Genomic DNA, 13582 nt, shown 5'->3' with positions numbered 1-13582 from the left:
AAATACAGCCTGGGCCAGAAGCTGAACTACACTGGGAAAGTTGCTGCTCTGGACCAGCAGGAAGTGTCCTAAGAAGTGAGAAAGTTTCTAGAAATGCAGGGAACCAGAAGCATGTAAACTACCCATACCTACCTCTACCATCTCCTGGTGAAGGGAAAAGGGCCTTTCTACTAAAAAGAGAATTCAAAGGCTCTAGAACAAGAGTAAACTTTTCAATAAAAGGCCAGAGAGTATTTTAAGCTTTCTGGGCCATATGTGATTAAAACCATTAGCAGCCTGGTACAAGAACAGGCAATTTGCTGACACCAGCTCTAGGGGCCAGGTGGTGATCTCACCCCTGCTTTTATAGCTGACTTCCCCTCTGGCTAAGGAAGGCCTGTCTTAGGAGGAAAGGCAGTCTAGCATGGCTTTAGAAGCATTAGTGTCAGACTCTACCATCATTGGTTGTGTCATTTAGTCAAATTACTTACTCTCATTGTGCATGTGTCCTCATCTGCAAAATGTGTGCAATAATGATAATTTTAAAAAAAGGCAGGTGTGAGGTTTAAAGGCACGTGAAGGGCTGAGTATGTGACACACCGTAATTACAGTAGTGACCAGATCTTACTGTTATTACGGGAACAGACCCCTGGCAACCCGCGGTTCACAAATGATCTGCAGGAACAGCTGCAGCTACTTTCTCGTAGATTATAGAACAAGCACTGAGCTCAGATCCTTCACCAAACTCACTAGAGAAACTGTTTAGGACTCATGCCAGGAAGGGGAGTTCACGAACTTGAATATTAGCAGTCACATCCAGGACTTGCTCACAGAAATGGAAAATGACAACGGTGCAGTCCATAAGAAGTTTATTATGTCTTCAAGACAGTACAGTGTCGACTCCTCTCCCAGAGAAGGGCTTTCAGACGAAGGGAACCATTATCCAGATGAGTGGCTCATTTGTCATTTTCATAAGCAGCGGGATTCTTCCTCTTGGATTTTTCAAACTCCTGGGTCCCCCAGGTATAGACAAGATAAAACCCTACAAACGCTTTAAAAATCAAAAGCGAGAGTAAGCAGTGCACCCATATAAGACACTGGGGTCCCAGTCTTCCTTTCTGACTCACTGCAGGTTCTGCCCTCCTGTCTCTAGTTTCCAAGAAGCCACTTTTAAACCAGATGATGAAGGAAGGTTATATCACACACTCATTTTACAGGCGACCAAAATAAAGGGCCAGCCCAGGAAAATTTGTCACCAGACCTCCCCTCTCTCTTTCCTGTTGCACATTTTAAATATTTTAATGAGATAATGAAGATAATTCACAGAAACTATGCACATAACGATGCACGTAACAGAAACACGTAAGTGAACACTTCTGTGGTTTTTAGCAAATTCACAACGTTGGGCTAATTTTCATCACTACCTGATGCGGATGTAACACAAACAGTTCCTCGCTACTTAGTGGGTAAAGATGACCTCAGAGGGAGGCGCTGGAATCACACAGGTGACCTTGCACGGGTCGTTTAAGTCGTCTGTGACTCAGTTTACTCATCGGTTAAGATAAGCAGGACGATATACTAGCACGAGGGCTTTCAGGAACACTCAGTGAGAAACCGGGCGTATCCCAAGTTGCGGAGTGCCTGCCCTACCGACAGTGCTCACGGAAGGGACCCGCTGTTGGGGTGTGATGGAAGTCCAGCCCCCCTACCCGGCCAAGGCACTCACGCGGCAGGACGCGAAGAATGCACGCCCGCGTGCGGCGCAGCACGTTGGGGATGCCCTTGCTGAAGTAGTGGGGGAAGGCGCGCTGCTCGAAGGGTGACAAGCTGTAGGTGATCACATGCCGCATCCGTGTCAGATGCCCAAACTCGCGGCCCATGGTCGTGACGGCGCCTGCAACACCGAGGGTCGACAGGCGCTTGCCTCAGTCTCCGGACGCGCCGCTTCCACCCAAGAGGTCCTCCCCGGCGCTCCCCATCCTTCCCGGCCCAGGCGCCGCCTCCACCCTCCCAGGGGCCACCACGACCGCACGACCGGACCTCACTCCCGCGCGGGGGTCACCTCGCCCTCCACAGTCTCGGGAACCACCGGCCTCCTTCCGTCACTTCCGCTAACTGGAAGCCGCTCCGGGAGGCCGTGAAGTCACTTCCGGGGAATACCATTTTCCTGCCGTCTCCAGGGGGAGGCACCGTTGCTCCCCCTTCTGGAGAAGAGTGCCCGGGTCGGGTGGCCCCGTGGGTTGGCTGGGCCAAGCGCCGGCTGCGGACTCCGCGGCGGCCTTTGGGGTCCGTGGACTATCCGGCCGACTATCTCAGCCCCTTGCCTCTCCGTGCGACGGCCGGGGCCGAGGGGAACTGAGGTGGAGAGAAAGGGGCCAGCCGGCGTCAAAGGCGCTCCCGCCGAGGACCTATGTGTCCTGCGCCTGTGGAGGGCGCCCTGACGCCCGCGGTGGGGCCTCCCTACGTGACTTTGTGCGCTCTGGTCCGGCCGCTAAAGGGGTTCGGTTCTTTTCAGACCATCGGTGACGAGAATCAGTATCAGAATCAGTACCAGGGGCTTGCATCCGGGGCTTTTCTCGGCTGCCGCGGTCATAGAATGTACTGGCGGGGTGTAGACTTTCCCTGGGTAGAATAAACACGTTTCCTCAGGTCGCGCCCCAGGAGTCTTCAAGAAGTGGGCAAGCCGTTGATAACCGGCTGTTGGTGGCGGTAGGAGGACAGAGGCCACCCCCGCAGCCACCAGCTTCCCTCCGGAAGCGCTAAGGCGGGATGCAGGGCGTCTTGTACATGTTTAGTTCATGGAATTGCCAGCCGTGTGTGTAGTAGAAGTAAGCTGTCATTCAACAGTTTAGGTGTGTTTTATGTGACCCTGCTTACCAGTCATGGGCCGGGAAGGCTTGGCATAGGCAATGAACTTAAAATTTGGAGACATAAAATTTGGAACAGTTTCATCAACCTAGGTGCTGCACAGACTGGTTCTCTATCTTATACCAGGAGTGTGGGTTGATTTCCTTCCAGTGTGATCTCATGGGTGGCGCTGGATATGCATTCGTTTCAGCCTCTTGTGGTGCACCTTCGTCCCATTTCTCTAAAACATCATCTCTCACCTAGTCTCAGCTCCAAGGCAAGAACCTAAGTACTTACATAACAAGAACAAAAACACCTCGCAAATTCTACCAGCATTTGAGTAACAAAAAACAGCCTGCAAACATCTCTAAACCTTTCAATCTACATAGGTACAGATGAATATGTAGATGAAAGTAAAGAATCAAGGTATTATATTCTAAAATTAGTCAAGGTCTGGGGCGCCTGGGTGGCTCAGTCGGTTAAGTGGCTGACTTCAGCTCAGGTCATGATCTCACGATTGTTCTTCGTGAGTTGGAGCCCCACAATGGGCTCTGTGCTGATAGCTCAGAGCCTGGAGCCCGCTTTGGATTCTGTGTCTCCGTCTCTCTCTGCCCCTCCCCTGCTCATGCTCTGTCTCAAAAATAAATAAGCATTAAAAAAATTTTTTTAATGAGTCAAGGTTAAAGGTGATGTCCATTTTAAAGCATATTGCAGCATTCCAAGTACATATTCTATACGAAATTCCCTAAGAGAATTGGGCCATCCAATAGTTCTCTGTTCTCTGGGATTTCCATGCCAATTGTGATTTTTTTCTCTCCAAATCCACATGCAGTAAGTAATTATTCTAAGCACCTGGGAGCCAGAGAGGTGATGAGAGTGAAGGAAGAGCAAGAGTGAACCCAATACCATAAATTGAATACCAACAGGTTTTCGTATCATCATGAATAATTCGCTTTTTTCCATGCTTTGGAAGTTTCAGCAATACCTAGGGAACATTTTAAGAATCGTAATCTCAAAAAAGGGATGGTTTGGGGGTGCCTGTGTGGTTCAGCCGGTTAAGCGTGGGATTTCCACTCAGTTCACAATCTCGTGGTTCGTGGGTTTAGGCCCTGCTGCTCCACGCTCTCAACGCAGAGCCTGCTCTGGATCTTCTGTCTCCGTCGCTCTCTGCCCCTCCCCCGCTCCCTCTCTTTCTCTTTCTCTCTCTCTCTCCCTCAAAAATAAACATTAAAAAAAAGTTAAAAATTTTTAAGGGGGGGTTTTAAGGTCATTTCTCAATTTTTGTTGGCCTTTCAGCTTGCATAGGTAGTCTACCTATGCAATGCTAACTTAAGAGGTTTTAAATGAATGCCAGAACAAAAGGGAGAGGAAAGCTAAATCACCAGATACATCAGTATCTAATGAGCACAAATTGGATAGATAGGATGTTATCAGATGTTTGATTCACAGCTGATAAGAATTATCTTCAGGTACCCATCCTTGAGGTCTGATTACAGAATTGACCCTGGCCCACCCACACACCTAAAATTTATTTAAGAGACCAACCTAAGCTCTTCTTGGCTTTTAGGAAGAAGACTGGTATGGGGAAGTGTATTCCTTGCTAGTTCTTCCAGGCCATGGCGCTTCTCAGCAACTTTTTCCTTTGGTTTTTCTGCTTTTCCTGGCTGTGTTTTCCTATTAGCCTTTGTTCTCGGGCTTCTACAGGAGAAGTTCAGATTGCAGCGGGTGCTGAATGGGAATCTAAGGCTGAACCTTGGTCCTTGGTGCAGCCTCTAGATGAAAAAGACAGATTGGGCTTTCTTCCTCCTCTCTTCGAGGTTCTGTATAATGGGCAAGGTGACGCCCCTAGGCTGCAGCCAGACTCCAGAGCTTTGCGTTACATGAAGAGACTCTATAAGTCCTTTGCTACCAAGGAGGGGATCCCTAAATCCAACAGAAGTCCTCTCTACAACACTGTTCGGCTCTTCACATCCTATGCCCAGCACAAGCAGGCTCCTGGGGACCAGGTGACAGGTATGTAGGAGTGGAGTGGTGAATGGGTGGTGGAAAGATGATAAATTAGTTTGCGTTTCGGTTAAAGAAACAGATTGGGTTTGTTCCTTGAAATGCAGTTTACTTTGCGTAATATTCGATAACCGAAATCAAGGAAATGTGGTACTTGATCTTATGGTTTTAATATCTTCATGGATTAAGGGGTGGCGAGTCTCCTAGGATAGATAGGGTAGAGTTAGAGGGGACTTAATAGCTCTAAAGACTGAGGAGTGTTTGGCTGGAACTCAGCATCTTGTCCAAGGTCACAAAGTCAAGACTGGAAACCCGGTGTCTTGACCTCTCTTTGTTCTTCCCCTTTTACCACTGCTAACCTGGAAATGTGTCTAAAATATCCCCTAGCTATTTACTGCATTGACTGGGATGTTTTCCCCTTGTTTGTTGCTGTGAGAGGAAAGCTGGAGTCCCCATTTGGAACAGTAGGTCCTCACAACAAAGTGTTAGTCAACAGTCTGACTCAGCACCTTGGTATTGTGTGTGAAAAAGAAGTGCTTTTAAAAAAAAAATCAAAAAACAAAAACCTAAATTCATTACCTCATGACCAAAACTGTGCTGACCCAACAAGTTAGGTGGGGCTGTTTAAAATCTTTTCTTCTTCCTTGATGTCTTATTATAGTGCTTTTAGAGCCTCGATTATCAATCTCAAGTGTTCGAATTACACGATTAAATTTTCTTCATTGACCCTGTTCATTGGGCTTAGAAAGTCTTCTTAGCAAGGTTGGTTTTTTTTTTTTTTTTTTCAATATATGAAGTTTATTGTCAAATTGGTTTCCATACAACACGCAGTGCTCATCCCAAAAGGTGCCCTCCTCAATACCCATCACCCACCCTCCCCTCCCTTCCACCCCCATCAACCCTCAGTTTGTTCTCAGTTTTTAAGGGTCCCTTATGCTTTGGCTCTCTCCCACTCTAACCTCTTTTTTTTTTTTTTTTTCCTTCCCCTCCCCCATGGGTTTCTGTTAAGTTTCTCAGGATCCACATAAGAGTGAAACCATATGGTATCTGTCTTTCTCTGTATGGCTTATTTCAGTTAGCATCACACTCTCCAGTTCCATCCACGTTGCTACAAAGGGCCATATTTCATTCTTTCTCATAGCCACGTAGTACTCCACTGTGTATATAAACCACAATTTTTTATCTATTCATCATTTGATGGACATTTAGGCTCTTTCCATAATTTGGCTATTGTTGAGAGTGCTGCTATAAACATTGGGGTACAAGTGCCCCTATGCATCAGTACTCCTGTATCCCTTAGGAAGCTTGGTGTTTTTATGACCGCTTTCTCCCAGGCACTTGCCAAGAGAAAAATATTTATTAGCTTCTGTATGTTTGGAGCAAATGATTGAGGTTGTGAAACGGAGCGATAGTTGTTTTTATTCACCACCAAAGCTGTTCTGATTTTGTGATGATAAAATACTTGCCTGTAGTTGCTGGCAGTTAGTTATGGAAGAAAGCTCTCACCCGCATTTTCTATGTAACCCCCCCTCCCTCACTTGTTGAGGCTGGATATAGAGAGGAAGAGAAGGGAGAAAGCACTATGCTCAAGTATTAATGCTGTGATTTGACTTGCTATTTCGTTTTTGTATTCAAGCACAATTCGTGGGTTGTTTTTCTTCTCAGGAGCCGTACCATCCGTGGACCTGCTATTTCACCTGGATCGTGTTACTGCCGTTGAACACTTCATCAAGTCAGTCTTGCTATTTACTTTCAGCAACTCCATTTCTTTTTCTTCTGCTGTGAAATGTGTGTGCAACCTGGTGGTGAAGGAGCCCGAGTCTTCTAGTGGGAACCCCCATAGAACTCCGTCCTCATTTACCTTTGACTCCCAGTTTGAATTTAGAAAGAAATACAGATGGATTGAGGTGGATGTGACTGCTCCTCTTCAGCCTCTAGTGGCCTCCAACCAAAGAAACATTCACATGTCTGTAAATTTGACCTGTGTGAAAGCCCAGCTGCAGCGCCCTTCAGCACATGACAGTCCCTTTAACGTGACTCTTCTGGTGCCCCCCTCACTGCTTTTATATCTGAACGACACGAGTGCCCAGGCTCATCACAGGTGGTATTCCCTTCACTATAAAAGGAGGCCTTCCCAAGGTGCTGGCCAGAAGAGAGGGCTGTCTGCCTGTCCCCAGGAAGAAGAGTCAGCTGAGGCTGTACGACCTTCCCGTCATCGGAGAGGTCAGGAGACTATCGGCTTGGAACCTCAGAAGCCTCTGGTTCCAGCTTCTTTCAATCTGAGCGAATACTTCAAACAGTTTCTTTTTCCCCAAAACGAGTGTGAGCTCCATGACTTTAGACTTAGTTTTAGTCAGCTGAAGTGGGACAGCTGGATCGTGGCCCCGCACAGATACAACCCTCGATACTGTAAAGGGGACTGTCCAAGGGCACTTGGACATCGGTATGGCTCGCCAGTTCACACCATGGTGCAGAATATCATCCATGAGAAGCTTGACTCCTCAGTGCCAAGACCCTCCTGTGTGCCTGCCAAATACAGTCCTCTCAGTGTTCTGACCATTGAGCCAGATGGCTCAATCGCTTACAAAGAATATGAAGATATGATAGCCACTAAGTGCACCTGTCGTTGATACTGGTTCTCTAAACTAAAACATGGAGCCTCTTCGGCAAAGAAATGCCGTGCACCTCTCTGTGCCTTCAGGAGAAAGTTCCATGTGTCAAATCTCAATGTAGTATGTCTTGTATAAGGGGGAGCCTGTGTAGATGAGCACATTCTGTGGCATCTATCCATGGAAAGTGGTAACATCTTCCTGTTTAATTTCCGGGTGTAAATGAACTGTAATTATTTTGGAGGGCCCTAAATTTCTTTCCCGTGAATAATTTTTTTTTTTCTTGACATTGGTATCAGAGTGCAGTAGTTGTAGTTAATGGAAGAATAAATCCCTCTCAGTGGCATAATTTTCTGTGTTTGCTTTTTTCTTTTTTTTTTAAGGATTGATTTTAAATGGCTCTTGGGGAGAGAGAAGTGTATCTACAAGCTAATCTTAACTTTTTATCTTTTTCAGAGTAAGAGGCTAGCTTACCTTACTGGGACTAGAGAGTAAGCATGTAACCCATGACTGTTGGATTAGTGTGATGGATGCGCAATATGTAATTCAGCTCATTAGCAGGCATATAAATGGGGTGGTTCACCTCAAGATAAGATTTGCCCAATTTGTTGAAAGGAAATTGCCTTGCAGATTTTTATGAGAAAATGTAAAGATTTTTAACTATTTCTTTCCTTACATATTTAAAATCTCTGACCTTATGGAATGAAGTCAAGGAGTGTTTTTTTCCTTTTTGCTCTGAGCTTGGTTTTGCAGATTTCCCTCAGCTCTCATCACTCCACCCCCACAAATTTTTTCCAGGTGGATTTGGGACCTTTGCCACTAAACTCACCTGGCAGTGATTAGGTTACATTACAGAGCAAGCCTTGTTTGGATATGACGGCTTACATGTGGGTTTTCAATAAATCTACCTTGAGGGAACCCTGGAGATCCATAGTTAGGGCTGCTGGAGTGATTTCTGTTGCAGCATTTCTAACCCCCCTAGTCTACCAACCAAAGTAAATCCTAAATGCAGGATGTATTCTCATTCGTAGAGATGATCTTTTCTTAGTGATTAGTGCTTAGCCTCTAAGGAAGCCAGCTGAGGTTTTGATGGGGATTGTATTGAATCTGTAGATAAGTTTGAGGAGTATTGACCTCTTAGTAATGTTAAGTCTTGTAATCCATGAGCAATGGGGGCATTTGCTTTGATTTAGGTCTTTCTGTACTTGGGAGAGTGTAAGTTTTGAACTTGTTACGTTTAAATTCTTTTCTGTTTTACTTATTTACATATTGAGAGAGCAAGTGAGAGTGGGAGGGGGACAGAGCATCTGAAACAGGCTTTGCAGTGACAGCAGAGAGCCCGATGTATGGCTTGAACTTATGAACTGTGAGATCATGATCTGAGCTGAAGTCAGTCCCTTAACCGATTCAGCCACTCGGGCACCCCTAAGGTTAGACTGTAGGTATTCTTGATGTGATTGGGAATGGAACGGTTACATTTTTTTTCTTGGTGTGCTATTGCATTCATCTCGCAAGCCTGCACATACATAAATGCTCCTACTTGCTCAAGATTTCTTGATCTGAGTAATATTTTTTAAAAATGTTTAACGAAAACTTTTTTTTTTTTTTTTCAACGTTTTTTATTTATTTTTGGGACAGAGAGAGACAGAGCATGAACGGGGGAGGGGCAGAGAGAGAGGGAGACACAGAATCGGAAACAGTCTCCAGGCTCCGAGCCATCAGCCCAGAGCCTGACGCGGGGCTCGAACTCACGGACCGTGAGATCGTGACCTGGCTGAAGTCGGACGCTCAACCGACGGCGCCACCCAGGCGCCCCAACGAAAACTTTTTTTAAGAAGCAGACTGGGGGTATCTGGGTAGCTCCATTGGTTGGGTGTCCGACTTCACCTCAGGTCATGATCTCCAGTTTGGTGGGTTCCAGCCCTGCATGGGGCTCTGTGCTGACAGCTCAGAGCCTGGAGTCTGCATCAGATTCTGTGTCTTCCCCTCCCTTTGCCCCTCCCCCACTCCTTCTCTGTCTCTCTCTCAAAAATACTTAAAAAAAAAAAAAACTGAAAAGGGAGTTTAAATTGCCAAGTTTCCAAATAACTTTGCCATCTTGTCTAACTTGAAGTCATTATTCTTTTGTAAATGAGGCTGCCAGCCTAAGAGATACATGGTGTTTCAAGGGTTTTGTATCATCTTCTGTCGTTGGCAGTAAAAAAAATAACTGGCCCAGAAAGGGCCCGAGTAATGCGGGGAATGTGCAACTGCACTTACTGGAAGGTAAGTCTCCCTAAAAGACGACTGTTTTAAAATGAACCATATGAAATTTGTATCAAAAGTATTCGTATAAACTTGAGTTATTTTTCCTAGTTCTGTGATTGAGTATGGATGTGGTCTGCATTCTGAAGGTTTAGAAAAGAGGTCATTCTGATAGAAGTTAAGTATAAGACTCAGTGCCAAAATTAGGAGCAGAGAAAAAGTTGGTCATGGTAGGTGAGTTCTAAAGTTGGCTTTACTGGGGCACTTGGCTGGCTCACTGGGGGGAGCTGCCCACACTGAGCATAGAGCTTACTTTAAAGTAAAATGACGGGCGTCTGGGTGGCTCAGTCGGTTAAGCGTCCGACTTCAGCTTAGGTCATGATCAGGTCAGCGAGTTTAAGCCCCGCGTCAGGCTCTGTGCTGACAGCTCGGAGCCTGGAGCCTGTTTCAGATTCTGTGTCTCCCTCTCTCTCTGACCCTCCCCTGTTCATGCTCTGTCTCTCCCTATGTCAAAAACAAATAAACGCTAAAAATAAAAAATAAATAAATGAATTTTAAAAAATAAAGTAAAATGACAATTGACTTGGAGACTGTACTTTGATGGTACAGTTGAGTAAGGATAGCTTGAACTGCAAGTTTGATTTTTTTTTTTTTTTTTTCTTTCAGGCTTCATTTGTAAGTCTAGTTTCTTCATAGGACAGTGTCAATATTAAGGGAAGATCTATCTGCTAAACTTAAACTTCACAGATTGTCTTCTGCACAGTGGAGGAGGATATACTGGTCTCCCAACTGCCTCCTCCGTTTGAAACCTGTTTTTCTTTCATTACTCTTAACAAAAGCTGCTACTTGAGAAAATAAATGAGGAAGGACAACGGTGATTGAAATCTGGAAATTCAAGGATGGGGCTACATCTACCTTAAATGGATGCATTGAGCTTTGGTATTTAGTCCAGATGAGATACGAGGTCACCTAATGTGATGGGTGCTCCAGTATGCCCAGGAACAATGGGGCCGGTTTTCCCTTCAGCTCTGAGTTTCCTGCTCTTTATCGGTTTAAATCAACGCCTGTGTTAAATTGAATACTTGGTCTTTTACTAACCAGTTTCAAGGGCAGCAGCCGCTGGACTTGGTTTAGAGCTCAGCTGGGACAGTGTGTGCAAAAATAAAGCTGCTCTGTCATGGGATGAAGGAGAAAGTGGGCATGGTTACATAAATGATGAAAGAAAAATGCTCAGAACTTGATTAATATCAAAATTTGAAGTAACCAAGTTTAATTTGTTATTTGGGAGTTGTAAGTTAAAATATAAGTGAAGTGAAATTAGAACCCTTAAAATATTCTTAAAATATTTTTTTAATGTTGATTTGTTTTTGAGAGCAAGAGAGAGTGCTGGTGGGGGAGGGCAGAGAGAGAGAGACACAGAATTTGAAGCAGACTCCAAGCTCTGAGCTGTTGGCCCAGAGCCTGATGTAGGGCTTGAACTCAAAAACCGTGAGATCATGACCTGAGCCGAAGTTGGACGCTTAAATGACTGAGCCACCATCGCTTCTTGGCCTTTTGGCTAAGATCAAGTGAAATGACTGAGCCACCCAGGTGCCCCAGAACCCTTAAAATATTCTTTTAAAGGATGTTAGTCCCCCAAACATCTAAGTATATAGACTGGCTGAATGGATTGATAGAAAAGTAGGCTGTTTGGTCCATTAACTGTTGTCTGAATAGAAGGCAAGAATCAACACAACCAGGAGGTATAGACAGTTGATCCTTGACCAGAACTGACTAGTAAAGCAGGTCCTCTGTGTGTTTAATGACTTTGTGATGTAGTTGTCCTTCTCAACTGGACAGGTCCTTAACTGGTTAGACTGGGGCTATTTCAGTAATCACTTAAAGAATAGGATTTTTTAGATGCCTTGATGGCATTTCTTTGTCTTACTTTAGTGTGTGATGCAATTTGTAGGGAAGAATTGAGTAAATATATGTGGATAAGGGTCAGCTGCATTTTGGGCATTTTATTGCTTCAGTGCTGTTTGTACAATTGAGCGTCCTTTATAGATCTGTCTTTGGTGCTGGTGTCTTTCCATGTTGGAATGCTATGACGGACAGTGTTAGGAGTTCACGGCCTGTGCTGGGGTCATTTTGGCTTTCTCCGAAATAATTAGCTCACTGAATAAATATTTATTGAACACCAGCTATGGGCCAGGTGCGGTGTGTGGTTAAGAACAGAGGCTGATGTTCTCATCTGCAGGAAAAATGTATCATGTACCGGAAATGGAGACTTCCTTGATGACCCTAAATTCCATCAGTGAGCATTTGTTGCCACAGAACATTCTTGGGAGAATGAATAATACATCTTTAGATTACAATTCTTTTCAATCATCTTTTTCATTTTAAGGTAATGGTAGATTAACAAGCAATTGTACAATACCAGAGACATCACACAAATCTTTTATCCAGTTTTTTCAATGATCTTATCTTAGAAAACTGTTGTGTATTATCACAACTAGGATATTTTCTTGGATGGAATACAGGAGTTTTTTTTACATTGAAATCTACTTGGTTAAGGGAAATGTTGATCCTAACATCAATGAAGTTTTAATAGACCTGGTGTTTTGAGTTACTAATCTTTTTTTTTTTTCACTTATTTTTGAGAGAGTGTGAGTGGGAGAGGGACCAAGAGAGGTACAGAATCAGAGGCAGGCTCCAGGCTCTGAGCTGTCAGCACAGAGCCCGACGTGGGGCTCAAACTCACAAAATGTGAGATCATGACCTGAGCTGAAGTTGGTTGCTTAACAGAATGAGCCACTCAGTTGTAATAGTATTAAATAAGACAAACACGGCACTTGTTCTCATGGAGCTTCAATTACAGCTGGGAAAGACAGACACTATACAAATGAAGTGAATAGCCATATTCCAGAGCCTCTGGGTAGGGCAAAATTGTATTCTAAGAACAGAAAGAACTGGGTGTGACTGGCAAGTGGAAAAGTAAAAGGACCGGTGGAATACCAAAGTGGAGCGAGAGGAGATGGAAGGAGGGTTAAAGGCCCTACCTGCCAGTGCAAAGGGACTGCCTAGGAGGGCGCACAGTGGTCAGTCAGGGGCCAGAAATCGTTGGACTCAAATTTTTTTAAATAATGTCTTTTACAAAAGTTTTTACGTCTTTATTTTTGAGAGAGGGAGAGTGAGCGGGGGAGGGGTAGAGAGGAAGACTCGACTCTGCAGACTCCAGAGGAGAGTTGTCAGGTAGAAACTATTCTGAAGGAAGGAGGGCATTTGGGTTTTAGGGGGCTATTGTCACAGCCTAAGTGAGAGATGATGCTGACCTGGATTATGGCAGTGGAGATGGGGAGGCACAGAAGTGAGAAACTTAGCATATATGTATATTTTTTTACAGTTTTCATTTATTTTGAGATTGAGCACAAGCGGTGGAGTGGCAGAGAGAGGGGGGGAGAGAGAATCCCAAGCAGGCTCTGCATTGTCAGTGCGGAGCCCCACGTGGGACTCAAACTCAAGAACCATGACCTGAGCTGAAACCAAGAGTCTGATGCTTAATCAACCGAGCCCCCAGGTGCCCCAAATTTAAGCATATTTTTTCCATGGCTTCTTGATTTTGGCAAATAGCTCTGAGGTTGTAGGATGATAGCCTTCTAGAAGAAGAAACTTAGGTCCCTGTGGTGAAATGAAATGATAAAATTTAACCCATTTCCTGGCTTCATATTCCCATCCACATGAGCTATCTTAATTAAAATTTTTTTCTGTTTGTTTTCTTCATGCATTACTTAAGCGTTTGGTTGTGTTCTGTGCCTTTCATGTTAGAGGCTTTTCTCCAATACCTTGTGTTGTCAGTTTATAAGTAGATGGCCCTAGAAAGCTGTTGGAATGTCTGCATGGATGGGCCATATGTGTTA

General features: G+C 44.7%; 2 protein-coding genes across 8 annotated transcripts; one reads left to right on the top strand and one right to left on the bottom strand.

Moving 5' to 3' along the window:
• Positions 1-831: 831 nt before the first annotated feature.
• LOC102961512 (cytochrome b-c1 complex subunit 8) lies at positions 832-2128 on the bottom strand. The gene is made up of 3 exons (XM_007087759.2): positions 2020-2128; positions 1706-1873; positions 832-1030 (listed from the first exon to the last, which is right to left on the bottom strand). The coding sequence occupies exons 2-3, from the start codon at positions 1857-1859 to the stop codon at positions 936-938; spliced, it is 249 nt and encodes an 82-aa protein (XP_007087821.1). The 5' UTR covers positions 1860-1873; positions 2020-2128; the 3' UTR covers positions 832-935.
• Positions 2129-2182: 54 nt separating this feature from the next.
• Positions 2183-7788, top strand: GDF9 (growth differentiation factor 9). Of its 7 annotated transcripts, none has more exons than XM_042983781.1 (3): positions 2183-2339; positions 4644-4839; positions 6496-7788. In XM_042983781.1, exons 2-3 carry the CDS (start codon positions 4707-4709, stop codon positions 7458-7460), a joined length of 1098 nt encoding a protein of 365 aa, XP_042839715.1. In that variant the 5' UTR covers positions 2183-2339; positions 4644-4706; the 3' UTR covers positions 7461-7788. The 7 variants fall into 7 exon arrangements, with proteins under 7 accessions (XP_042839715.1, XP_042839706.1, XP_015395562.1 ...); XM_042983772.1 differs by having other exon boundaries at positions 2183-2451; XM_015540076.2 differs by having other exon boundaries at positions 2183-2478.
• Positions 7789-13582: the final 5794 nt, after the last annotated feature.

This window comes from Panthera tigris, chromosome A1, assembly GCF_018350195.1.
Source record: "Panthera tigris isolate Pti1 chromosome A1, P.tigris_Pti1_mat1.1, whole genome shotgun sequence".
Taxonomy (NCBI): Eukaryota; Metazoa; Chordata; class Mammalia; order Carnivora; family Felidae; genus Panthera; species Panthera tigris.
This window is presented reverse-complemented; position numbering and strand designations above follow the sequence as displayed.

What these genes read in the sequence shown, in the direction of transcription:
- LOC102961512 (XM_007087759.2), bottom strand. Translation starts at nt 1,859, where the DNA reads ATGGGCCGCGAGTTTGGGCATCTGACACGGATGCGGCATGTGATCACC. An exon ending in CATTCTTCGCGTCCTGCCGC is followed by an intron (nt 1,031 to 1,705) that starts GTGAGTGCCTTG and finishes TGATTTTTAAAG; the next exon opens with CGTTTGTAGGGTTTTATCTT.
- GDF9 (XM_007087756.3), top strand. Translation starts at nt 4,443, where the DNA reads ATGGCGCTTCTCAGCAACTTTTTCCTTTGGTTTTTCTGCTTTTCCTGG. An exon ending in TCCTGGGGACCAGGTGACAG is followed by an intron (nt 4,840 to 6,495) that starts GTATGTAGGAGT and finishes TTTTCTTCTCAG; the next exon opens with GAGCCGTACCATCCGTGGAC.